A 25,400-nucleotide genomic window follows, 5' to 3' on the forward strand; every position below is an offset into this window, starting at 1 on the left:
ATGGGGACAGTGTAGAGGGAGCTTTACTCTGTATCTAACCCCGTGCTGTACCTGTTCTGGGAGTGTTTGATGGGGACAGTGTAGAGGGAGCTTTACTCTGTATCTAACCCCGTGCTGTACCCATCCTGGGAGTGTTTGATGTGGACAGTGTAGAGGGAGCTTTACTCTGTATCTAACCCCGTGCTGTACCTGTCCTGGGAGTGTTTGATGGGGACGGTGTAGAGGGAGATTTACTCTCCAATGAAGACAGAGAGTGAAGATGGCTTTATTTAGAAAAAGAACATATTTATTTTTGTTTAACATTGGTTCTGCTCCTTATCACTTCTTCCTCTCATGGTCCAGGTCAGCCCCCGGGTAACTCCTTGAGGATGATAATGGGTTTCCCCCTAATATTCCACTGCTGCAGTTGGATATGCTTCTGCCCGCTCGGTGTTGTGGGCTCGGGTAAGTCCTCAATGTCAATGTGGGAGCCCCGGCTATATTGCTCGATCCACAGGAGCACGTTCCTTTCCGCCTCCTGCTCCTTCAGGATGTGGTAGGATTCCAGATCCTTGCAAATCACCCTCGTCACCTGTAGGAGGAGAGAGGTGGTTTAGGGAAGGGGGGTGCAGTTTGGAGGGATGGAGAGTGAGAGACAGACAAGAGATATGGAAGATAGCACCTCATCTTGTCCCATGCATGGGGCTGAAACTCCGACAGTCTGCTGTTCTCTCAGTACTGACCCTCCGAAAGTGCAGCATTCTCTCAGTACTGACCCTCCGACAGTGCGCCTCTCCATCAGCACTAGCTCTCCGTCAGTGCTGCACTCCGTCAGTACTGACCCTCTGACAGTGCGGCACTCTCTCAGTACCGACTCTCTGACAGTGCGGCATTCCCTCAGTACTGATCCTCCGACAGTGCAGCGCTCCCTCAGTACTGACCCTCTGACAGTGCGGTGCTCCCTCAGTACTGACCATCCGACAGTGTTGTGCTCCCTCTGTACTGACCCTCTGACAGTACGGCGCTCCCTCAGTACTGACTCTCCGACAGTGCAGCGCTCCCTCAGTACTGACCCTCCCACAGTGCGGCACTCCCTCAGTACTGATTCTCTGACAGTACGGCGCTCCCTCAGTACTGACCCTCCCACAGTGCGGCACTCCCTCAACACTGACCCTCTGACAGTGCGGCACTCCCTCAGTACTGACCCTCTGACAGTGCGGCGCTCCCTCAGTACTGACCATCTGACAGTGCGGCGCTCCCTCAGTACTGACCCTCTGACAGTGCAGCGCTCCCTCAGTACTGACCATCTGACAGTGCGGCTCTCCCTCAGTACTGACTCTCTGACACTGCAGCACTCCCTCAGTACTGACTCTCCGACAGTGTGGCGCTCCCTTAGTACTGACCCTCTGACAGTGCAGCACTCCCTCAGTACTGACCCTCTGACAGTGCGGCACTCCCCCAGTACTGACCCTCTGACAGTACGGCACTCCCTCAGTACTGACCCTCTGTCGGTGCAGCGCTCCCTCAGAACTCACACTCTGTTAGTGCAGCGCTCCCTCAGTACTGACCCTCTGACAGTGTGGCGCTCCCTCAGTACTGACCCTCTGACAGTGCAGCACTCCCTCAGTACTGACCCTCTGACAGTGCAGCACTCCCTCAGTCCTGACCCTCTGACAGTGCAGCACTCCCTCAGTACTGACCCTCCGACAGTGCAGCGCTCCCTCAGTACTGACCCTCTGACAGTGCGGCACTCCCTCAGTACTGACCCTCTGACAGTGCAGCACTCCCTCAGTACTGACCCTCTGACAGTGCAGCACTCCCTCAGTCCTGACCCTCTGACAGTGCAGCACTCCCTCAGTACTGACCCTCCGACAGTGCAACGCTCCCTCAGTACTGACCCTCTGACAGTGTGGCGCTCCCTCAGTACTGACCCTCTGACAGTACGGCGCTCCCTCAGCACTGACCCTCTGACAGTGCGGCACTCCCTCAGTACTGACCCTCTGACAGTGTGGCGCTCCCTCAGTACTGAACCTCTGACAGTGTGGCTCTCCCTCAGTACTGACCCTCTGACAGTACGGCGCTCCCTCAGCACTGACCCTCTGACAGTACGGCGCTCCCTCAGCACTGACCCTCTGATGTGTAGCACTCCATCAATGGGACACAACAGTACAGGGTTTGGGGTTCGGATGGGGCTGTGGGTGTGACGGGAGAGGACAGCATACGGGTATATCGGATGGTGATAGGTGCGTTGGGGGGGGGGGTGGAGGGGAGAGGCTGGCATAACGAGGGAAGGGTGCTGGACATGTGGGCCTCTTACCTTACCTTGTCATTTGAAGATACCCGCTGTCGGCATTGGAAACTCTTAAAGCTGCAATAATGTGGGTGTACTTGACCTTGATTGTCACAAATCTGTGGCAGGAAGGAGTGAGCGACAGAGGGAGGAGGAGAGATGGAGAGAGAAAAGACAGTGTTTATTGTGGTTGTGATGCTCACACATCAAGGATCCCACAGCCCCCAAACCCACAGAGAGGGCCCCACCCTGCCCCAGTTGACTGTTGGACCATCTGAATAGTATTAGTGGGGTGGCAGAGGGGCCTGAGGGGTAACAAATACACACGCTGCTCATGTCATCTTCCTTTACGACCCGCCCCCCACCGCTCCCGCCCCACTGTATCATTCGGAAGCCGGTACGAGTTCTGCTGAGTTCGAACAGCCAAAGGTGGTGTCTACACATGGTAAGGAGTGTAGGTTCCCTTGCCATCCCGCTCCATCCTGATATATTGACCCCCCCTCCCACCGATCTGACTGCTCAATGAGGAATGCACGTTGCACTGGAGGTTGACACAGCAGGGGACTCTCGGGAAAGGGCCGCCATCACACCTGGTCCGGAAAGGCACCCTCATGGAAGGAGGAGTATTCCAGCTGCAGCCAGGCCATCACCCTTGAGTCGTCGCAGCCCTGGGCAGCCAAGCGGGTGCACCAATATTCAGCGCTTAAGCCACCGTACGTTTCCATCCCATCATACTCCATCTCTTCGGAACTGCCCATCTGAAAGAGCAAGAAATTACCATTAAAGCTGGTACAAAAGAGGGCTCCCTCTTGAGAAAGGATACTGTGACAAAGGGAGAGCATGATAACACTCCTATAGTCCCTCCCACCTTATACCAAGTGTTAACAACGAGCACTCCCAGAGACAGCTACATTACAGAGCTCCCTCTCAGAAAGGGGAACCTGACAGAGAACATGATAACCCTCCTATAGTCCCAACCCTCCTATAGTCCTACCACTTTATTTTTTTTAAGTAACTTTAGCGTGCCCAATTCATTTTTTCTAATGAAGGGGCAATTAAACGTGGTCAATTCGCCTACCCTGCACATCTTTGGGTGTGGGGGCGAAACCCAAGCAAACACGGGGAGAATGTGCAAACTCCACACGAACAGTGACCCTGGGCCGGGATGGAACCTGGGACGTCGACACCGTGACACAGCAGTGTTAACCACTGTCCCACCATGCTGCTCTGTCCTACCACTTGATACCCAGTGTCAGCATCGAGCACTCCCAGGGACACGTAAAATATAGAGCTCCATCTTAAAATAGGGGAATCTGACCAAGGGAGAGCATGATAACCGCCCTATAGTCCGACCCACATTATACCCAGTGTCGGCATTGAGCACTCCCAGAGACAGGTACAAAACAGAGCTCCCGCTGAGAAATGGGACCTGACAAAGGGAGACATAATACCCGCCCCTATAGTCCTCCCACATTATACCCAGCATTGGCATCCAGCTCTTTCCGGGGCAGGTAGAGCACAGAGTTCTCCCTCTGAGAGCGCGGGGTTGAGGGAGTGTGATAAACTGGGTGGCCAAGGGGCGCAGAGGGGTTGGAGTGGGTTTACCCATTTACCTTGATGCCAATTTTCCGGTGCTCTGCGTCCACCATGGGGTTCAGGTAGAGGATGGTTTTGGCGTAGTTAGTGCAGGGCACTCTCTGGAGCTTCCTTCTCGACCGGCATTGTTCAACCTTCAGTGAGCAGAAGGCGCAGAGGGGGCATGGTTCCGCATGCCTTCTCCCTAACTCATCACACACCTATGAGGGAAGAAAGACACAGGGAGGGTATCAGTGACCGAGGCAGCCGGAGGAGTCTGCCCCTCCCCTGAAATGTGATCCAGACAGATTTAAAGGCTTCAAGTCCTGCCCTGTCCCATCAGCTCTTTATTGTTCGTCGCGACTGACAGTCTCCCGAATATAGTCATGAGTTTACTCTGACCAAAATCCTCTCATATTTATTCGTTCGTGGGATGTGGGTGTCGCTGGCTGGAGCCTCTGCATTTATTGTTCGTCCCCAGTTGCCCCTTGAGAAGATGGTGGATGAGCCACCATCTTGAACCCACTGCAGTTCCTGTGTGACGCAGGTACACCTACGGAGCTGCTAGGGAGTGAATTCAACAATTCTGATCCAGCAACAGTGAAGGAACGGCCTATATATATCCCCAGTCGGAAAGGTGTGGGGGGGGGGGGGCTCGGAGAGGGAACTTGCAGACGGTGGGTGTTCCCCACATGTCTGTTGCCCTCCCCCTTGTCCTTCCAGACGGTAGAGGTGGAGGGTTTGGAAGGTGCTGCCGGAAGAGCGTTGGCAAGTTACTGCAGTGCAACTTGTAGATGATACACACGGCTGCCACTGTGGGGTGGTGGTGGAGGCAGTGAATGTTTGTGGTTAGCGTGACGATCGAGCGGGGCTGCTTTGTTCTGGATGGTGTCGAGCCTCTCGAGTGTTGTTGGGAGCCGCAATCGTGCAGGCAAGTGGGAGAGTTTCCCATCACACTCCTGACTTGTGTCCTTGTAGATGGTGAACAGGGTGGGGGTGGCTGGGGGTTTGGCGGGGGGGGGGGGGTTGAGGAGGTGAGTTACTCTCCGCAGGATTCCCAGCCTCTGACCTGCTCTGGTAGCCACAGTATTTATATGGCTGGTCCCAGTTCAGTTTCTGGTCAATGTTAACCTCCCAGGATGTGGCTGGAAATCACTCGGGTACAGCACCTCAACATTAGGTGGATTGGCCATCATCAATTGCTCCTTTGTGTCTGAAGGTTAGGTGGGGTTACGGGGATAGCCTTACGTGGGGTGCTCTTTCCAAGGGCCAATGCAGAGTTGATGGGCCGAATGACCTCTTTCTGCACTATAAATTCTATGATTCTTTGTTCTTTGATTCATTCATCACGATTTCAGTAATTTCCCTTCATCCCAGAACAGAACAATTGGCCACTGTGTGCCTTCCAACTGTTTTAGATTCTCAGATCAGTAAGAATAATCTCTCCGACAGTGCGGGCTTCCCTCAGCGCTGACCCTCTGACAGTGCGGCACTCCCTCAGTACTGACCCTCTAACATTGCAGCACTCCCTCAGTACTGACCCTCTGACAGTGCGGCACTCCCTCAGTACTGACCCTCTGACAGTGCAGCACTCCCTCAGTACTGACCCTCTGACAGTGCAGCACTCCCTCAGTACTGACCCTCCGACAGTGTGGCACTCCCTCAGTACTGACCCTCTAACAGTGCGGCACTCCCTCAGTACTGACCCTCTGACAGTGCAGCAGTCCCTCAGTACTGACCCTCTGACAGTGCAGCAGTCCCTCAATACTGACCCTCCGACAGTGCGGCACTCCCTCAGTGCTGACCCTCTGACAGTGCAGCGCTCCCTCAGGACCGACCCTCTGACAGTGCGGGCTTCCCTCAGTACTGACCCTCCGACAGTGCAGAGCTCCGTCAGTACTGACCCTCTGACAGTGCAGCACTCCCTCAGTACTGACCGTCTGACAGTGCAGCAGTCCCTCAGTACTGACCCTTCGACAGTGCGGCACTCCCTCAGTACTGACCCTCTGACAGTGCAGCACTCTCTCAGTGCTGACCCTCTGACAGTGCGGCACTCCCTCAGGACCGACCCTCTGACAGTGCGGGCTTCCCTCAGTACTGACCCTCTGACAGTGTGGAACTCCCTCGATACTGACCCTCTGACAGTGCGGGCTTCCCTCAGTGCTGACCCTCTGACAGTGCGGCACTCCCTCAGTACTGACCCTCCGACAGTGCAGTACTCCCTCAATTCTGACCCACTTATAGTGCAGTGTTCCCTCAGTACTGACCCTTAGTACTGACCCTCTGAATGTGCGGCTGCAACCTCAGTGCTGACCCTTGTATAGTGCGCTGCTCACTCAGTACTGACCCTTCGACAGTCCGCCGTTCCCTCAGTTCTGAACATCCGACACTGCGGTACTCCCTTAGTCCTGACCTATGACAATGCGGTGCTCCCTCAGTACTGACCCTCTAACAGTGTAGCACTCCTTCAGTACTGACCCTCCAATGGTGCAGCGCTCCCTCAGTACTGACCCTCCAACAGTGGACAATGGCTTCTGCTGGGCAAGCATGATCGAACACTCACCTTTGACCCAAAGCCCAAGCGATTGGTTTCAATCTCCATCCAGTTCGCCATGACGCTCGAGGAGATGCAAGCATTCGAGAGTACGACATTGCACAGGAGTGTTTTCATGTCCTGAGATTGCATCACCCAGGGCTTTCTGGAAAGACAGGGGAGGGGGACGGTGGGGAGATAGGGGCCCCAAAAATTTATTCACATATGTTATCTTTTCAAGGACCCTCCCAAACACTGTCCGTCATCCATGAGGCACTTTGAAACCTCACCGATATCGTCCACCATTTTCCCTCACCGTCTATTTCTCCACCACTTCTTCTGTATTTACTCTGAACTCCCAATTCTCTCTGAACTTTTGCTTCACTACCATGAACAATTCCCTTTCAATTTCTCACCAATTCCTTCTCACCAATTTCCTCTCAACCTCCCAGCAATTTTCTCTGAATTTCTCACCAATTCCGTCTCAACTTCCCGCCAATTCCCTTAAAAAATTTCGGCAATTCCTTCTCAATTTCTCGCCAACTCGCCCCCAACTTCTCACCAATTCCCTCCAACTTCTCCCCAATCCCCTCCAACTTCTCCCCAATCCCCTCCAACTTCTCGCCAATCCCCTCCAACTTCTCGCCAATCCCCTCTCAACTTCTCGCCAATCCCCTCTCAACTTCTCGCCAATCCCCTCCAACTTCTCGCCAATCCCCTCTCAACTTCTCGCCAATCCCCTCCAACTTCTCGCCAATCCCCTCCAACTTCTCGCCAATCCCCTCCAACTTCTCGCCAATCCCCTCCAACTTCTCGCCAATCCCCTCCAATTTCTCGCCAATCCCCTCCAACTTCTCGCCAATCCCCTCCAACTTCTCCCCAATCCCCTCCAACTTCTCCCCAATCCCCTCCAACTTCTCCCCAATCCCCTCCAACTTCTCCCCAATCCCCTCCAACTTCTCGCCAATCCCCTCCAACTTCTCGCCAATCCCCTCCAACTTCTTGCAAATCCACTCCAACTTCTCCCCAATCCCCTCCAACTTCTCGCCAATCCCCTCCAACTTTTCCCCAATCCCCTCCAACTTCTCCCCAATCCCCTCCAACTTCTCCCCAATCCCCTCCAACTTCTCCCCAATCCCCTCTCAACTTCTCCCCAATCCCCTCCAACTTCTCCCCAATCCCCTCCAACTTCTCACTAATTCCCCTCTCAACTTCTCACCAATCCCCTCTCAACTTCTCACCAATCCCCTCCAACTTCTCACCAATTCCCTCTCAACTTCTCACCAATCCCCTCCAACTTCTCGCCAATCCCCACTCAACTTCTCGCCAATCCCCTCTCAACTTCTCACCAATCCCCTCTCAACTTCTCACAATCCCCTCTCAACTTCTCGCTAATTCCCCTCTCAACTTCTCGCTAATTCCCCTCTCAACTTCTCGCCAATCCCCTCTCAACTTCTCCCCAATCCCCTCTCAACTTCTCGCTAATTCCCCTCTCAACTTCTCGTCAATCCCCTCTCAACGTCTCACCAATCCCCTCTCAACTTCTCGCCAATCCCCTCTCAACTTCTCGCCAATCCCCTCTCAACTTCTCACCAATCCCCTCCAACTTCTCACCAATCCCCTCCAACTTCTCGCCAATCCCCTCCAACTTCTCCCCAATCCCCTCTCAACTTCTCACCAATCCCCTCCAACGTCTCGCCAATCCCCTCTCAACTTCTCGCCAATCCCCTCTCAACTTCTCGCCAATCCCCTCAGCTTCTCGCCAATCCCTTCCAACTTCTTGCCAATCCCCTCTCAACCTCTCGCCAAATCCCTATCACTAATTCCCTCCCAACGTCTTGCTATTTCCCACAAACCTCTCGCTAATCCTGTCTCAATTACCCACAAATCCTCTTTCAACATCTCGCCAATTCCCTCTCAACTTCTCACCCGGTTTAGCACAGGGCTAAATCGCTGGCTTTTAAAGCAGACCAAAGCAGGCGAGCAGCACGGTTTAATTCCCGTACCAGCCTCCCCGAACAGGCGCCAGAATGTGGCGACTAGGGGCTTTTCACAGTAACTTCATTCAAGCCTACTCGTGACAATAAGCGATTTTCATTTCATTTCATTTCAAATTCCTCATAAAACCTCCTGTCATTTAAGAGAACAAAAAAAGAACAACAAAGAAAATTACAGCACAGGAACAGGCCCTTCGGCCCTCCCAGCCTGCGCTGATCCAGATCCTTTATCTAAACCTGTTGCCTATTTTCCAAGGTCTACTTCTCTCTGTTCCCCACCCGCTCATATATCTGTGTAGATGCATCTTAAATTATGCTATCGTACCCACCTCTACCACCCCCGCTGGCAAAGCATTCCAGGCACCCACCAACCTCTGCGTAAAAAACTTCCAACGCACATCTCCCTTAAACTTTTCCCCTCTCACCTTGAAATCGTGACCCCTTGTAATTGACACCCCCACTCTTGGAAAAAGCTTGTCATAATCTAGTCAATTCCCACTCAATCTCTCACCAACTCCCTCCAACGTCTTGCCAATTCTCCCTCAATTTATCGCCAATTCCCCAATTATCTCTTGCCAATTCCCTCTCAAATTTCTCGCCAAATTCCTCTAAATGTCTCACCAATCCCATCTCAACGTCTCGCGAATTTCTCTGAACAAAATGCCAATTCCCTCTCGCCAAATCCCTCTCAACGTCTTGCTATTTCCCACTAACTTCTAGCAAATTCTCTCTCAATATCCCAACGATCCCCTTTCAATGTCCCGCCAATTCCCTCTCAAACTCTTTCCGACATTTTCAATCTCTTGTCAATTCCCTCTCATCCCGTCGCCAATCACCTCTCAAGCTGTCGCCAATTTCCTTTCAACCCCTCGCCAATTAACTCTCAAGTTCACGCATTTCCCTTTTTACTTCTTGCCAATTCCCTCTCAACACCTCGCCAAATTCATCTCAAATTCTCGCCATTCCCATCTCAACTTCTCGCCGTTTCTTGTTCAACTTACCAATGCCCACTAAATTTCTCGCCAACTTCCTCGCAAATCCCACCTCAACTTCTCGGCAATTCCCTCTCAATCTCCTGCTAATTCCGAGTGAACTTGCATCCAATTCCCACCAGTCCCCTCTCAACATCCTGCCAATTACATCTTAAACTCTTGCCAATTGCTAGCTTTAAGTTCCAAGGTGTCACCATCACCAACAGTCTGTCCTGGTCCACTCACGTTGATGCAACAGTCAAGAAAGCCCAACAACGTCTCTACTTCCTACGGAAGCTAAAGAAATTCAGCATGTCTGCATCGTCTCTCACAAACTTCTACAGATGTGCCATAGAGAGCATCCTATCCGGCTGCATCACAGCTTCGTACGGCAACTGCTCGGTTCAAGATCGCAAGAAACTGCAGAGTGTGGTGAACTCAGCCCAACGAACCATATAAGCTGGCCACCCTCCCATTGATTCTGTCTACACCTCCTGCTGCCTCAGGAAGGCAGACAGCATTGTCAGAGATCCCTCACACCCAGGCTTTGCCTTCTTCCAGACCCTTCCATCAGGCAGAAGGTACAGAAGTCTGAAAACCTGCACATCCAGACACAGGAACAGCTTCTTCCCCACAGCTTCAAGACTCCTCAACGACTCCCCCTCGGACTGATCTGTTCCCTGTAAGAACACTATTCACAATGCCCTATGCTGCTCTTGCTCATGTATTTGCTTTGTTTGGCCCTTGTTCCGCACTGTAACCAATCACTGTTTGTCGATGTACCATTTGTCAATGTACTGTGTCAATTATTCTTTTGCCTACTATGTACATACTGTGTACATTCCCTTGGCTGTAGAAAAATACATTTCACAGTACTTCGGTACATGTGACAATAAATCAATCAATCCATCTCAACCACTCACCAGTTCCCTCTTAACCTCTCCCAAATTCCTTCTCAATGTCTTGCCAAATCGATCTCAATCTCCCATCAATTCCCTTCCAACCACTCGACAACTCACTCTCAACCTCTCATCAATGCCCCCTTAATGTCTCATAAATTCCCTGTCAAACTTTTGCCAATTCCCTCTTAATCTCTCGCCAATTCCTTCTCAACCTCTCGCTAATTTCCTGTCAACCTCTTGTCAATTTCCCCTCAATCTCTCTTATTACTACTTGCCAATTCCTATCAATATCACGCCAATCCCTTCTCAACTTCCCGCCATATCACTCGCCACTTCTCGTTAATTTTCTCTGAATGTCTCGCCAATCCATCTTGAACACTCGCCAATTCCCTCCACCTCTCGCCAATTCCCCTTTAAAGCTTTGCCAATTCCCGCTCAATTTCTCACCAATCACCTTCAACTTCAAGCCAATTTCGTCTCAAATTCCTGCCAATGCCCTCTCTACCTTGCGCCAATTCCCTCTCAATGTCTTGGCAACTCCATCTCAACCTCTTGAGAAGAAATTGCTATGAAGTTGAGAGGGGCTTGGTGAGAAGTTGAGAAGTAATTGGTGAGAAATTGAGACCGATTTGGTGAGTTTGGCAAGGAATTGGCATCAGTTAGGAATTGGCTGGAAGTTGCCAGGGAATTGGCAAGAAATTGAGTGGGAATTGGAGATGAAAGAGGGAACTAACGAGAAGTTGAGAGGAAATTGTCGAGAGCTTGTGTGGGAATTTTTGAGAAGTTAAGAGATAATTGGTGAGAAATTGAGAGGGTATTGGCGAGAAGTTGAGAGGGAATTGGCAAGCAGTTGAGAGGAAATTTGGGAGACGTTTAGAGGGAATTGGCAAGAACTGAAGAAGGAATTGTGAGAGGAGCAGGAGGCAGGAGGTTGAGAGGGAATTGGCGAGAGGTTGAAAGGCAATTGCATAGAATTCGAGAGATAATTGGCGCGACGTTGAGAGGGAATTAGCAGGAGGGAGATTGGCAGGAGGTTGAGATGGAATTAGCAAGTAATTTAAAGGAGAGGCTGAAAGGGAATTGGATTGGAGTTTGTTCATTTTCACGTGTACCCGAGGTACAGTGAAAATTATTTTTCTGCGAGCAGCTCAAATATTTAGAACATGAAAAGAAAATACATAATAGGGCAAAACAAGGTACACAATGTAAATACATAGACACCAGCATCGGGTGACGCATACAGGATTGTAGTATTAATCAGGTCAGTCCATAAGAGGGTCGTTTAGGAGTCTGGGAACAGCGGGGAGGAAGCTGTTTTTGAATCTGTTTGGACGCGTTATCAGACTTTTGTATCTCCTGCCCGATGGAAGAAGTTGGAAGAGTGAGTAAGCCGGGTGGGAGGGATCTTGGATTATGCTGCCCGCTTTCCCAAGGCAGTGGGAGGTGTAGTTGGAGTCAATGGATGGGAGGCGGGTTTGTGTTTACGACTCTCTGAAGTTTCTTGAGGTCCTGGGCTGAGCAGTTGCCATACCAGACTGTGATGCAGCCAAATAGGATGCTTTCTATGGTGCATCTGTAAAAGTTAGTAAGAGTCAATGTGGACAGGCTGAAGTTCCTTATTTCCTGAGGAAGTAAAGGCGCTGTTGTGCTTTCGTGGTCGTAAGGTCGACATGGGTGAACCAGGACCGATTTTTGGTGACGTGCAGCCCTAGGAAATTGAAGCTGTTATCCATCTCCACCTCAGCCCAGTTGATGCAGACAGGGGTGTGTACTTTGTTTCCTGAAGTCAATAACAAGCTCCTTAGTTTTGCTGGCATTGAGGGAGAGATTGTTGTCATTACACCACTCCACTAGGTTCTCAATCTGCCTCTTGTAATCTGATGAGGGGCAATTGATGAGACGTCCAGACGGAATTGGCTCGAAGTTGAGAAGGAATAGGTGAGACGTTGAGAGGGAATTGGCAAGACATTGATAATAATAATAATTTTTATTTGTGTTCCAAGTAGGTTTAAATTAACACTGCAATGAAGTTACTGTGAAAATCCCCCAGTCGCCTATGGCGCCTGTTCGGGTACACAGAGGGAGAATTCAGAATGTCCAATTCAGCTAACAGCACGTCTTTTCGGGATTTGAGGAAGGAAACCGGAACACCCGCAGGAAACCCACACAGACACGAGGAGAACATGCAGACTCCGCACAGACAATGGCCCAAGCCGGGAATCGAACCTGACACCCTGGTGCTGTGACGCAACAGTGCTAACCACTGTGCTACGGTGCCGCCCTCAGAGGGGATGGGCGAGAGGTTGAGATGGAATTGACAGAGGTCGAGAGGGAATTGGCGAGAGAATTTGCAAGAGGTTAAGAAGGAATTGGCAACATGTTGAGGGAGAATTGGCAGGAGGTTGAGAGGGAATTGGTGAGAAAGTGAGAGGCAATTGGCAAGATGAGAGTGAATTGGGGAGACATTGAGAAAGAATTGGAAGGTAGTTAAGAAGGAATTGCAAGGGGAGCAGAGGAAATTGGCGAGATGTTGAGAGGAAATTGGTGAGAGGTTGAGTGGTGATTGGCAAGAAGTTGAGTGGTGATTGGCGAGAGGTTGAGAGAGAATTGGCGAGAAATTGAGAGGGAATTGGCAAGATGTTGAGAGGGAATTGGTGAAAAATTATGAGGGAATTGGCGAGAGGTTAAGAGGGAATTGGTGAGAAGTTGAGAGGGGATTGGTGAGAAGTTGAGAGGGAATTGGCGAGACGTTAAGAGGGAATTGGGGAGAAGTTGAGAGGGAATTGGCGAGAAGTTAAGAGGGAATTGGGGAGAAGTTGAGAGGGAATTGGCGAGAGGTTAAGAGGGAATTGGCGAGATGTTGAGAGGGAATTGGCGAGAAGTTAAGAGGGAATTGGCGAGAAGTAAAGATGGAATTGGCGAGAAGTTGAGAGGGAATTGGCGAGAAGTTGAGAGGGAATTGGCAAGAAGTTGAGAGGGAATTGGGGAGAAGTTGAGAGGGAATTGGGGAGAAGTTGAGAGGGAATTGGCGAGAAGTTGAGAGGGAATTGGCGAGAAGTTGAGAGGGAATTGGGGAGAAGTAAAGATGGAATTGGCGAGAAGTTAAGAGGGAATTGGGGAGAAGTTGAGGGAATTGGGGAGAAGTTGAGAGGGAATTGGGGAGAAGTTGAGAGGGAATTGGCGAGAAGTAAAGATGGAATTGGCGAGAAGTTGAGAGGGAATTGGCCTCCCTTAACTTCCTGCTTGTCCTTCTGAAAAGTCTGATACCCCTAGATATTCAACTCCCAATCAAATTCTCTCCCACTCCCTCTCAACCCATCACCAAATATCTCTCAACCTCTCGTTAATTGCCTTACCTTCTCACCAATTCCTCTCAATTTCTCGCCAATTCCATCTCAACATCTCGCTAATTCCCCCTCAACTTCTCGCCAATTGCTTCTGAACCTCTCGTCAATTCCCTCTCAACCTCCTGCCAATTCTCTCTCAACGTCTCGCCAATTTCCTCTGAAAGTTCTCTCCAATTCCCTCTCGGCCTACTGTAAATTCATTCTGAATTACTCGCTAATTGCCTCTCAACTTCTCGTTAATTCCCTCTTAACCTCTCGCAATTCTCTCTCAAAGCCTCACAAATTCCCTCTCATCCTCTCGCCAATTACGTCTCAATTTACCACAAATCTACTCTCAACTTCCCGCCAATTCCCTCTCAACTTCTCGTAAATTACCTCTCAACTTCTGACAAACCTCCTCTGAAATACCTGCCAGTTACCTCTCAATTTCTCAACAATCCCCTGTCAACCTCTCGCCGATTCCCACGGAACCTTTCGCCAATTCCCTCCCAATGTCTCACCAATTCTCTCTGAAACACACGACAATTCCATCTGAAACTTTTGCCAATTCTCTCTCAATGTTTTACCAATAACGTCTCAACATTTCGCCAAGCCTCTGTCAAATTGTTGACAATTCCCTCTCCACCTCTCGCCAATTCCTTCATTTCTTGCCAATTCCCTCTCAAGTCGCCGCTAATTCCCTCTCAACAATTCCTTCTCAATTTCTCACCAATTACCCAGAACTTCTCACCAATTCCATCTGAACCTCTTGCCAACTCCTTCTCAGCATCTTGCCAATTCATCTCAATCCCTCCACAAATTCCCTGTCAACCTATTGCCAATTCCCCGTCAACATCTCATAACTTCCCTCTCAATTTCTCGCCAATTCCGTCTAAAACTTTCACCAATCCGCTCACAAAATCTCAGCAATTCCCTCTGAACCACTCGTCAATTCCCTATGAACCTCTTGCCAATTCCCTCTCAACACCTTTCCAATTCCCTCTAAACCTCCCGCCAATTCCTTTTCAACATCCCGTCAATTCCCCATCAGCGTCCTGTTAATCATCAAATCCCTTCACAACCTCTTGATGTTCCCTCTGAAGTTCTCGCTAATTCCCTCTTAAATTTCGCCAATTCTATCTCAACATCCCGCCAATTCCCTTTCAACATCCGCCAATTCCCTCTCAACATCCCGCCAATTCCCTCTCAACATCCCATCAATTCCTTCTCAACATCCCGCCAATTCCCTCTCAACATCCCGCCAATCCCTCTCAACATCCCGCCAATTCCCTCTCAACATCCCGTCAATTCCCTCTCAACATCTCGCCAATTCCCTCTCAACATCCCGCCAATTCCCTCTCAATTTCTTGCCAATTCCCTCTGAAACTCTTGTCAATTTCCTCTCAACTTCTCCCCCCTCTCTGTGGACCACTCGCCTGTTCCCTCTCAAGTTTTCATCAAATCCCTTAGAACTTTGTGATAATTCCGTCTCAACATCTTGCCAATTCCTTCTCAAATTCTCGCCAACTCCCTCTGAACCTCTAGCCAATCCCTTCTCAATTTCTCACCAATTACCGCTCAACGTCTCACCATTTCCCTCTCAACGTTTTGCCAATTCCCCCACAATTTCTCGTCAAATGCATAGAATCCCTCCAGTGCAGAAGGAGGCCATCGGGTCTGCATCAGGCCTTAGAAAGGACCCCCTACTTCGCCCACGCCTCCACCCGACCTTCAACTTCTCGCCATTTCCCGCTCAACGTCATGTCAGTTACCTTCAACTTCTCACCAATTCCCTCAAAATTTATCACGAATGCCCTCACAAATTACCTGCAACCTTCCTCCAATTCCCTCCCAACGGTCACAAATTCCCTATCAACGCTCACCAATTCCCTTTCAATTTCCTGCCAGCTACCTTTCGATTTTTCAACAAACACGTCAACATCTCACCAATTCCCTCTCAACGTTTTGCCAATTCCCTCTGGACCTTTTGACAATTCTCTCTCAATGTTTTGCCAATACCGTCTCAACCTCTCCCCAACTCCTTCTCAATTTCTCGCCAATTACCTCGCAACTTCTCACTAATTCCCTGACAACATAGAACATAGAACAGTACAGCACAGAACAGGCCCTTCGGCCCTCAATGTTGTGCCGAGCCATGATCACCCTACTCAAACCCACGTATCCACCCTATACCCGTAACCCAACAACCCCCCCCCCCCCCTCCCTCCCTCCCTCCCTTAACCTTACTTTTTAGGACACTAAGGGCAATTTAGCATGGCCAATCCACCTAACCCGCACATCTTTGGACTGTGGGAGGAAACCGGAGCACTCGGAGGAAACCCACGCACACAGGGGGAGGACGTGCAGACTCCACACAGACAGTGACCCAGCCGGGAATCGAACCTGGGACCCTGGAGCTGTGAAGCATTTATGCTAACCACCATGCTACCCTGCTCGTCAATTCCCTCTCAACCTCTTGTAATTCCCTCTCAGTGAACTGGCAGAAGGTTGAGATGGAATTGGCGAGTAATTTAAAGGGAAATCATGAGAGGCTGAAAAGGAATTGGCAAAGGGTGAGAGGCAATTGACGGGATGTTCAGAGGGAATTGGCTGGAGGTTGAAAGGAATTGGCGAGACGTTGAGAGGGAATTGGAGAGAAGTTGGGGGGGAATTGGCAGGAGGTTGAGAGGGAATTGGCAGAAAGTTGAAGGGTAATAACAAGAAATTGAGAGGAATCGGTGAGAAGGTAAGAGGCAATTGACAAGAAGTTGTGACGGAATTGGCGAGAGGCTGAGAGGGAATTAACGAGATGCTGAGAACGAATTGGTTAACCGTTGACAGGAAATTGGCGATAGGTTCAGAGGGAATTGGCAAGACCTTGATAATAATTATTTTTATTAGTGTAACAAGTGGGCTTAAATTAACACTGCAATGAAGTCACTGTGAAAATCCCTCAGTCGGACTTCCAGTGGGAGCCATGGAGTGAGTTTTTGCACATTGTTGGCTCCCGCTCGTGGTGGCTTTTTCAAACCTTTTCCCCGGTTGACAGGTGGATGCAAGGAGAAAAAAAGGTGCAGGAGAGTGAGGGGAAGAGATTGACCCTCTGGTGTATGGAGCTGAGGGCCGGCAGCGGTCGAAAAAGAGGGAATCAGTCGGTTAGAGCTGGTGCGGCGCCTGCGACGCACGTGGAGATGGCAGGGTGAGGGTCAGGGAGCGGCCCGGCCGGCTCAGTGGTCGACGGACAAGCTGGTGAACATTCTGAACAAGAATAGGGCAGCACAGTAGCACAGTGGTTAGCACAGTTGCTTCACAGCTCCAGAGTCCCAGGTTCGATTCCCGGCTTGGGTCACTGTCTGTGCAGAGTCTGCAAGTTCTCCCTGTGTCTGCGTGGGTTTCCTCCGGGTGCTCTGGTTTCCTCCCACAGTCCAAAAATGCGCAGGTTAGGTGGATCTGCCCTTAGTGTCCAAAAAAAAGGTTAGGAGAAGTTAATTGGTTAAGGGGATAGGGTTGAAGTGAGGGCTTAAGTGGGTTGGTGCAGACTCGATGGGGCGAATGGCCTCCTTCTGCACTGTAAATTCTATGACCCTATGATCAGTTTACCCATCAATGTAAGGAGAGCGAGCAAGGCGGTGGTCGACTGCGTGGAGACGAGGCTGGAGGACCAGGGTCAGGTGATCCAGAAGATGGAGGAGGTGGTGAGAGAACACGAAGAGCAGTTCACGTCGATGGCAGCGGAGATAAGGCTGATGAGGGACCAGCAGAGGCAGCTCCAGGAGAAGGCTGAAGACCAAGGGAACCAGTCACACAGGCAGAACATATGTTTCGAGGGCCTGCCGGAGGGGAGTGAAGGAGCCGATGCTGGTGTGTATGTGGGGAGAATGCTGGAGAAGCTGCTCGGAGAGCGTGTGCTTGCACGGCCTTTGAGGCGGATCGAGCTCACAGGGCGCTAATGAGGAAGCCTGAGGGGAACGAGCCGCCGAGGGCAATGGTGGCGCGATTGCACCGTTTCCTGGACAAGGAGTGGATCTTGAGGTGGACCAGGCAGACGAGGTGCTGTACCTGGGAGGGCAGTGAAATCCGAGTGTACACGGACTGGGTACAGAGCTGGCCAAAAGGAGAGCAAGTTTCAATAAGGCCAGAGGCAGCCCTATTCAAGAAGGGGGTGAAGTTTCGGCTTCTGTATCCAGCACATCTGTGGGTGACCTACGAAGGCTGGGAGCTGTACTTGGGTCAGCGGAGGAGGCGATAGAATTTGTCAGAGACAATGGTCTGGCAGGAGAAGATGGACTTTGAATGTTGGTGGAGTTGGTTTGATGCTGCTGTTAATTTGCATTTGGGGCCATTTCTTTTCGACTTCAAGTTTATTCTTTGTCCTTTGTTGGTCTTTTTGTTTGGGGTTGGGGAGGGGTTGTTTTTGTTTGTTTGCACTGATGTTCGAGTGATGGGGGAGGGGGATCAGTGGGGGGGGGGTTAGGATGCTAGGCGCCATGGGCAGGGGCTGCCAGGCTAGGTGGGCGGGCTAGTTCATGGAAGTGCAGTCGGGGTGAATGGAAGGTTTGTGGGGGATGGGGGCAGGGGTTGTAGCTGGGGGAATTGGGGGTGGGGAGCAGAAGTATTGCTGATAGGGTTAGGGCTTTTAAAGTGTAAGGGGAGGAGAATCAATAAGGTGGGTTTCCGAGGGCAGACATGGAGAGGTGCGGTACACAGGCTGGAGGCTGGCCCGAGAGGGACTATGGTTAATCAGGGGGGGGGGGGGGGGGGGGGAGTCGGCAGGATGCCCCCCTGACTAGGCGGGTCACGTGGAACGTGCAAGGATTGAATGGGTCAGTCAAGAGTTCGCACACTTGAAGCGATTGAAGGCGGATGTGGCCATGCTACAAGAGACGCACCTGAAGGTGGGGGACCAGTTTAGGCTGAGGAAGGGATGGGTTGGGCAAGTATTCCTTTTGGGTTTGGACTTTAAACGAAGGGGGTGGCGATTTTGGTCAATAAGCGGGTGGCGTTCGAGGTGGGAAATATAGTGGCGGACTCTGGTACGTTATGGTAAGCGGGAAATTGGAGGGGATGCCGGTGGGACGATGTGGAATTTATGAGGCGGGTGCTGGGGAGGATCCCTGACTTGGACTCTCATCGGTTGATAATGGGGGGGGGGGGACTTTAATGCGGTTTTGGATCCGAGACTGGACCGGTCATGCTCGAGGTCAGGGAGGATGTCAGCTCCAGCTAAGGAGCTCCGCCAGTTCATGGAGCACATGGAAGGGGGGGGGGGGGGGGGGGGACCTGTGGAGGTTTTGGAGGCCAAGGGTGAAATAATTTTTGTTTTACTCCCATGTGCAGAGGATGTACTCCCAAATAGATTTCTTTGTGTTGGATAAGACGTTGTTGGCAGGGATGATGGATGTAGCGTATTCGGCGATCGTGGTGTCGGACCATGCCCCACACTGGGTGGGTTTACGATGAACAAAGTGGGGACACAGCGCCTGCAATGGAGTCTGGATGTTGGACTGTTAGCGGAGGACGAGGTGTGTGAGCGGGTGAGGAAGGCCATCCAGGGGTATGTGGAGATTAATGATACGGGGGAGGTGTCGACAGGTACGGTTTGGGAGGCACTGAAGGTAATGGTCAAGGGGGAGTTTATCTCGATTTAGGCACACAGGGAAAAGGCAGAGTGGCTGGAGACAGAAAAGCTAGTGGAAGAAATCCTGCAGGTGGATAGGAGATATGCAGAGGAAGGGCTGTTACAGGAACCGCAGAGGTTGCCGGTTAAGGAGGTAGGGCGAGGGGCGGTATATGAGTCTGGGAAGAAAGCGAGCAGGATGTTAGCGCACTAGTTGAGGAAGCAAGAGCGGCGAGAGAGATTGGGAAAGTGAAGGACACAGGTGGGAATATGGTCCTGGACCCGGAGGGAGTGAATGGGCTGTTTAGGGAATTTTATAGCAAATTGTATGAGTCGGAACCCCCAGCCGGGGTGGAGGGGGTGAGGCAGTTTCCGAAGGTGGATGAGGAGCTGGTGGAGGGCCTGGGGGCCCCAATTGAGCAGGTAGAAGTAGTAGAGGGGCTGAAGGTGATGCAATTGGGCAAGGCCCCGGGACTGGACGGGTACCCGGTGGAATTTTACACTCCGTTCTCAGGGGTGTTGGGACTGCTGTTGGTAAGGGCCTTCAATGTGGCAAAGGAGTTGGGAGTGCTCTCCCCAACGTTGTCACAGGGCTTCAATTTCCCTCATTTTAAAGCGGGATAAGGACCCGGAAAACTGGGTCGTACAGGCCGACCTCTCTGTTAAATGTAGATGTCAAGCTACTGCCGAAAATCCTGGCCACGAGGATCAAAGACTGCGTCCCAGGAGTAATGGGGGAGGATCAGGCGGGGTTCGTTAAGGGGCAGCATTTGGTGACCAACATTAGGAGGTTGTTTAATATAATTATGATGCCTCCAGAGGGGCGCGAGGTTGAAGTGGTGGTGGCCATGGACATAGAGAAGGCCTTTGATCGAGTGGAGTGAGAATAGCTATGGGAGGTCCTGGGGTGGTTAGGGTTTGGGCAGGGCTTTGTGGGCTGGGTCCGGCTGCTGTACCAGGCACCGGTGGCGAGTGTGCGGATCAACCGGGTGAGATCAGACTATTTCAGGTTACACCGGGGGACGAGGTAGGGATGTCCACTTTCCCCATTGTTGTTTGCCTTGGCTATAGAGCCATTGGCAATGGCATTAAGAATGTCGAGGGGGGTAGTGCAGGGTTGGGGGGGTGGAGCACAGCATCTTGCTTTGCACGGACAATCTACTTTTGTACATATCGGACCCCTGTATGGGGGGATTGGCGGGATTATGGGGATATTAGAGGAATTTGGCCGGTTCTCGGGATACAAATTGATTATGGGTAATAGTGAGGTCTTTGTGATCCAGGTAAGGGGGCAGGAGAAGAGATTGGGGGAGCTGCCGTTCAAGGTGGTGAAGGGAATTTTTGATATTTGGGAATCCAAGTGGCGCGGGAATGGGAGAAGCTGCACGAGGTGAATGTGGGTCGGTTGGAGGAGCAGATGAGGAGGGACTTCGGAGGTGGGATGCGTTCCCGCTGTCACTGGTGGGGAGGGTCCAGACAGTTAAAATGACGGTCCTCCCGAGGTTTTTGTTTGTTTCTCAGAGCCTTACAGTGTTTATCCCCAAGGCGTTCTTTAAAAAAGTGATTGCAGTGATCTTGGGATTTGTCTGGGCAGATACAACCCCGTGGGTGAAAAAGGTGCTGCTGGAACGGGGGCGTGGCGGATGGGGAGGATGCTGGCTCTTCCGAATTTTATTAATTACTACAGGGCAGCGAATATTGCGATGGTCAGGAAGTGGGTAGTGGGAGAGGTGGTCAGTGTGGGAGCGGGTGGAGGCGGCATCATGTCGGGACATTGCTAACGGCACCTCTGCCATTCTCACCAGCTCGGTACTCCCCAAGCCCAATAGTAATGGAAGCCCTGAGGATGTGGGGTCAGTGGAGGCAGCACATGGGGTTGGTGTGGGCACCGATATGTGATAATCACCGGTTCGCTCCCGGGGGGCGGGGGGGGGGGGGGTTCCGAGGTGGCAACGGGCGGGGATTGAGAGATTTGGGAATTTGTTTATCGATGAGGGTTTTCCGAGCTTGGAGGAGCTGAAGGAGGAGTTTGATTTGCCAGGTGGGAATGGGTTCCGGTATCTGCAAGTCAGGGATTTTACGCGGAGGCAGGTTTCGACCTTCCCGCACCTGCCGCATCGGGGACTACAGGATAAGGTGGTGTCGCGAACAGGAGTAGGAGGAGGAAAGGTCTCAGAGATCTATCAGGAACTGATGGAGTGGGAGGGAGCCCCAGAAGGGGAGGTGAAGAGGAAGTGGGAAGAAGAGCTGGGTGAGGAGTTGGAGGCCGGATTATGGGAGGAGGCCCTGAGGCGAGTCGATGCAGTCTCGCCGTGTGCCAGGCTCAGCCTGGTACAATTCAAGGTGGTCCACAGGGCGCATATAATGGTGGCCCAGATGAACAGGTTCTTTGAGGGGGTGGAGGATCGGTATGGGCGCTGCAAACCATGTCCATATGTTCGAGAAAAATTAAGCTGTAGGAAGATGTTGGGAAGGGGCGGGGGGAAGTCGAAGCATGTGAGGGACAAGTGAGGGCAGGAGAACCAACAGGGGACCCAGCAACCTGCTGGGGAAGGTGGCACTGTTTGTGTAAACCATGTTGGCTGGGGTCTGTGCTTTGTGGGGGGGGGGGGGGGTTGTTGGTTATATTGTGTTTTTGTTCTTGTTGAAATTTGATGGTTAAAATTGTTAAAAATAAAAATGCCTCAATAAAATATTTTCCAAAAAAAAAAGAAAACCCCCCCAGTCACCACATTCCGGCGCCTGTTCGGGTACACCGAGGGAGAATTCAGAATGTCCAATTCACCTAACAAACACGTCTTTCGGGACTTGTGAGAGGAAACCGGAGCACCCGGAGGAAACCCACGCAGACACGGGAGGACATGCAGACTCCGCACAGACAGGGACCCAAGCCGGAAATCGAACCTGACACCCTGGCTCTGTGGAGCAACAGTGCTAACCACTGCGCCACCATGCCACCCACAGACGGAATTGGCAAGAGTTTGAGATGTCATTGGTGAGAGGTAAGAGGGAATGAGGAGAGGTTGAGAGGGAATTGGGGAGAAGTTAAGAGAGAATTGACGAGAAGTTATGAGGGAATTGGCCTCCCTTAACTTCCTGCTTGTCCTTCTGAATAGTCTGGTACCCCTAGATATTCAACTCCCAGTCGTGACCATCCTCCAACTTATGATTTGTGCCGCCAATTCATTTATTTGATTTCGAATGCGACGAGCATTCAGGTAATGTGAATTCCCTCTCAATGTGAATTGCCTCTCAAATTCTCGCCAACTCCCTCTCAACCTATCACCAAATATCTCTCAACCTCTTGTTAATTGCCTCTTACCTTCTCACCAATTCCTCTCAATAACTCGGGAATTACTTCTCAACTTCCCACTAATTCCCTCTCAACCTCCTGCCAAATACCTCACAACTTCTCGCCAATTCACTCTCGACATCTCAGGAATACACTCTCTATTTTTTGCTAATTCCTCCTCAATAGTTTTCCAATCCCCTCACAAAATCTCATCACTTCCCTCTCAACTTCTCGGCAATTCCCTCTGAGCCTCACGACAATTGGCTATGAACATCTCGCCAATTCCCACTCAATCCTCGGCCAATTCTCGCTCAAACTCTCGCACTTTCCTCTTAAATATTCACCAATTCCCGCGCAACCTCTTGATATTCCCACTCAACGTCTTGCCAATTCCTTCTCAATTTCACACCAATTTCATCTCAACATCCTGCCAATTCCCTCTCAAGTCTCGCTCAACATTTTGCCAATTCCCTCACAATTTCTCAGAATTACATTGAATCCCTCCAGTACAGAAGAAGGACAATTAGGGCCATCAGGTCTGCACCAGGCCTTGGAAAGTGTCCCCTACTTCGCCCACGCCTCCACCCTACCTTCAACTTCTCGCCAATTTCCTCTCAACATCCTGCCAATTCACTCTCAAGTTCTCGCCAATTTCCTCTCAACCTCTCGCCAATTCCTTCTCAATTTCTCGCCAATTACCTCTTAACTGCTCGATATTTCCCCGCTCAACTTCTTATCAATTCCCGCTTAACCTCTCTCCAATTCCCTCTCAACTTCTCGCAAATGCCCTCTCAATTTCTTGCCAAATACCTTCAAGTTTCCTCCAATTCCCTCTCAACGTTTTGCCAATTCCCTCTCAACTTCACACCAATTCTCTCTGAAATATACACCAATTCCCTCTGTCCCTTTCGTCGGTTATCTCTCAATGTTTTGCTAATACCGTCTCAATTTCTCGCCAATTCCCTCTCACTTTCTTGCCAATTTCCTCTCAATTTCTTGCCAATTCCTTCTCAACTTTTCACCAATCCGCTCACACAATCTCGGCAATTCCCTCTCAACCACTCGCCAATTCCCTCTCGCATTTTCGCCAATTCCCTCACTACCTCTTGATATTCCCTCTCAAAGTCTCACTAACTCCCTCTTAGCATCTTGCCAATTCCCTCTCAATTTCTCACCAATTCCTTCTCAATTTCTCACCAATTCCTTCTCAACTTCTAGCCAATTCCTTCTCAATTTCTCACCAATTCCTTCTCAACTTCTAGCCAATTCCTTCTCAATTTCTCACCAATAACCTCTGAACCTGTCGCCAATTCTCTCTCAAACTCACGCCAATTCCCTCTGAATATCTCGAGAATTCCTTCAATTTCTCACCAATTCCTGGTCAACTTCGCGCGAATGCCTTCTGAAATTCTCGCCAATTACCAATGAAGTCCCCCCAATTCCCTCTCAATGTCTTGCCAATTCCCCCTCAACATCTTGTCAATTCCCCTCTCAACCTATGGCCGCTTCCTCCTCAATGTCTTGCCAATTACTTTCAGCATCTCGCCAATTCCCTCAAAACAATTCATCAATTGTCTCTTACCTTCTTGTCAATTCCTCTCAATTCCTCGCCAATTATCTCTTAACTTCTTGCCAATTTCTTCTCAACCTCTAGCCAAATCTCCCCCAACTTCTCGCCAATTCCCTCTCAATGTGACGCCAATTCCCTCTCAACTACCCGCCAATTTCCTCAGAAATTCCTGCCATTCCCTCTCAAATTCTTTCCAATTCTCTGTCACTGTCTTCCCAACTTCTTCTCAAATTCTCGCCAATTCTCTCTCAACATCTCACCAATTCCCAATGTAATGATGAAATGTGAAGTTTCAGTTAGGGCGCTTGAGAGTTACAAGTTAGCTAGGAAGGATCTAAAGAGCGAGCTAAGAAGAGCCAGGAGGGAACATGAGAAGTCTTTGGCAGGTAGGATCAAGGATAACCCTAAAGCTTTCTATAGATATGTCAGGAATAAAAAAATGACTAGGGTAAGAGTAGGGCCAGTGAAGGACAGTAGTGGGAGGTTGTGCGTGGAGTACGAGGAGATAGGAGAGTTGCTAAATGAATATTTTCGTCAGTATTCACGCAGGAAAAAGACAATGTTGTTGAGGAGAATACTGAGATACAGGCTACTAGACTAGAAGGGCTTGAGGTTCATAAGGAGGAGGTGTCAGCAATTCTGCAAAGTGTGAAAATAGATAAGTCCCCTGGGCCGGATGGGATTTATCCTAGGATTCTCTGGGAAGCTAGGGAGGAGATTGCTGAGCCTTTGGCTTTGAAATTTATGCCATCATTGTCTACAGGAATAGTGCCAGAAGACTGGGGGATAGCAAATGTTGTCCCCTTGTTCAAGAAGGGGAGTAGACACAACCCCGGTAACTATAGACCAGTGAGCCTTACGTCTGTTGTGGGCAAAGTCTTGGAAAGGTTTATAAGAGATAGGATTTATAATCATCTGGAAAGGAATAATTTGATTAGGGATAGTCAACACGGTTTTGTGAAGGTTAGGTCGTGCCTCACAAACCTTATTGAGTTATTTGAGAAGGTGACCAAACAGGTTGGTGAGGGTAAAGCAGTTGATGTGGTGTATATGGATTTCAGTAAAGCGTTTGATAAGGTTCCCCACGGTAGGCTATTGCAGAAAATACGGAGGAATGGGATTCAGGGTGATTTAGCAGTTTGGATCAGAAATTGGCTAGCTGATAGAAGACAGAGGGTGGTGGTTGATGGGAAATGTTCAGCCTGGAGTTCAGTTACTAGTGGTGTACCACAAGGATCTGTTTTGGGGCCACTGTAGTTTGTCATTTTTATAAATGACCTGGAGGAGGGCGTAGAAGGATGGGTGAGAAAATTTGCAGATGACACTAAAGTCGGTGGAGTTGTGGACA

General features: G+C 50.5%; 1 protein-coding gene across 1 annotated transcript in view; it reads right to left on the reverse strand.

Moving 5' to 3' along the window:
- Positions 1–264: 264 nt before the first annotated feature.
- LOC119951006 overlaps positions 265–25,400 on the reverse strand; it is a 91,821-nt gene continuing 66,685 nt past the window's right edge. Inside the window, exons 7-11 of the mRNA XM_038774038.1 lie at positions 6,408–6,543; positions 3,883–4,065; positions 2,860–3,027; positions 2,302–2,388; positions 265–571 (exon numbers count right to left, since the gene is read on the reverse strand). Coding sequence (XP_038629966.1) covers positions 344–571; positions 2,302–2,388; positions 2,860–3,027; positions 3,883–4,065; positions 6,408–6,543 — 802 coding nt within the window. The 3' untranslated portion in view covers positions 265–343. The remainder of the gene's footprint in view (positions 572–2,301; positions 2,389–2,859; positions 3,028–3,882; positions 4,066–6,407; positions 6,544–25,400) is intronic.

Source organism: Scyliorhinus canicula, chromosome 16, assembly GCF_902713615.1.
Source record: "Scyliorhinus canicula chromosome 16, sScyCan1.1, whole genome shotgun sequence".
In the NCBI taxonomy this organism is placed as follows: domain Eukaryota; kingdom Metazoa; phylum Chordata; class Chondrichthyes; order Carcharhiniformes; family Scyliorhinidae; genus Scyliorhinus; species Scyliorhinus canicula.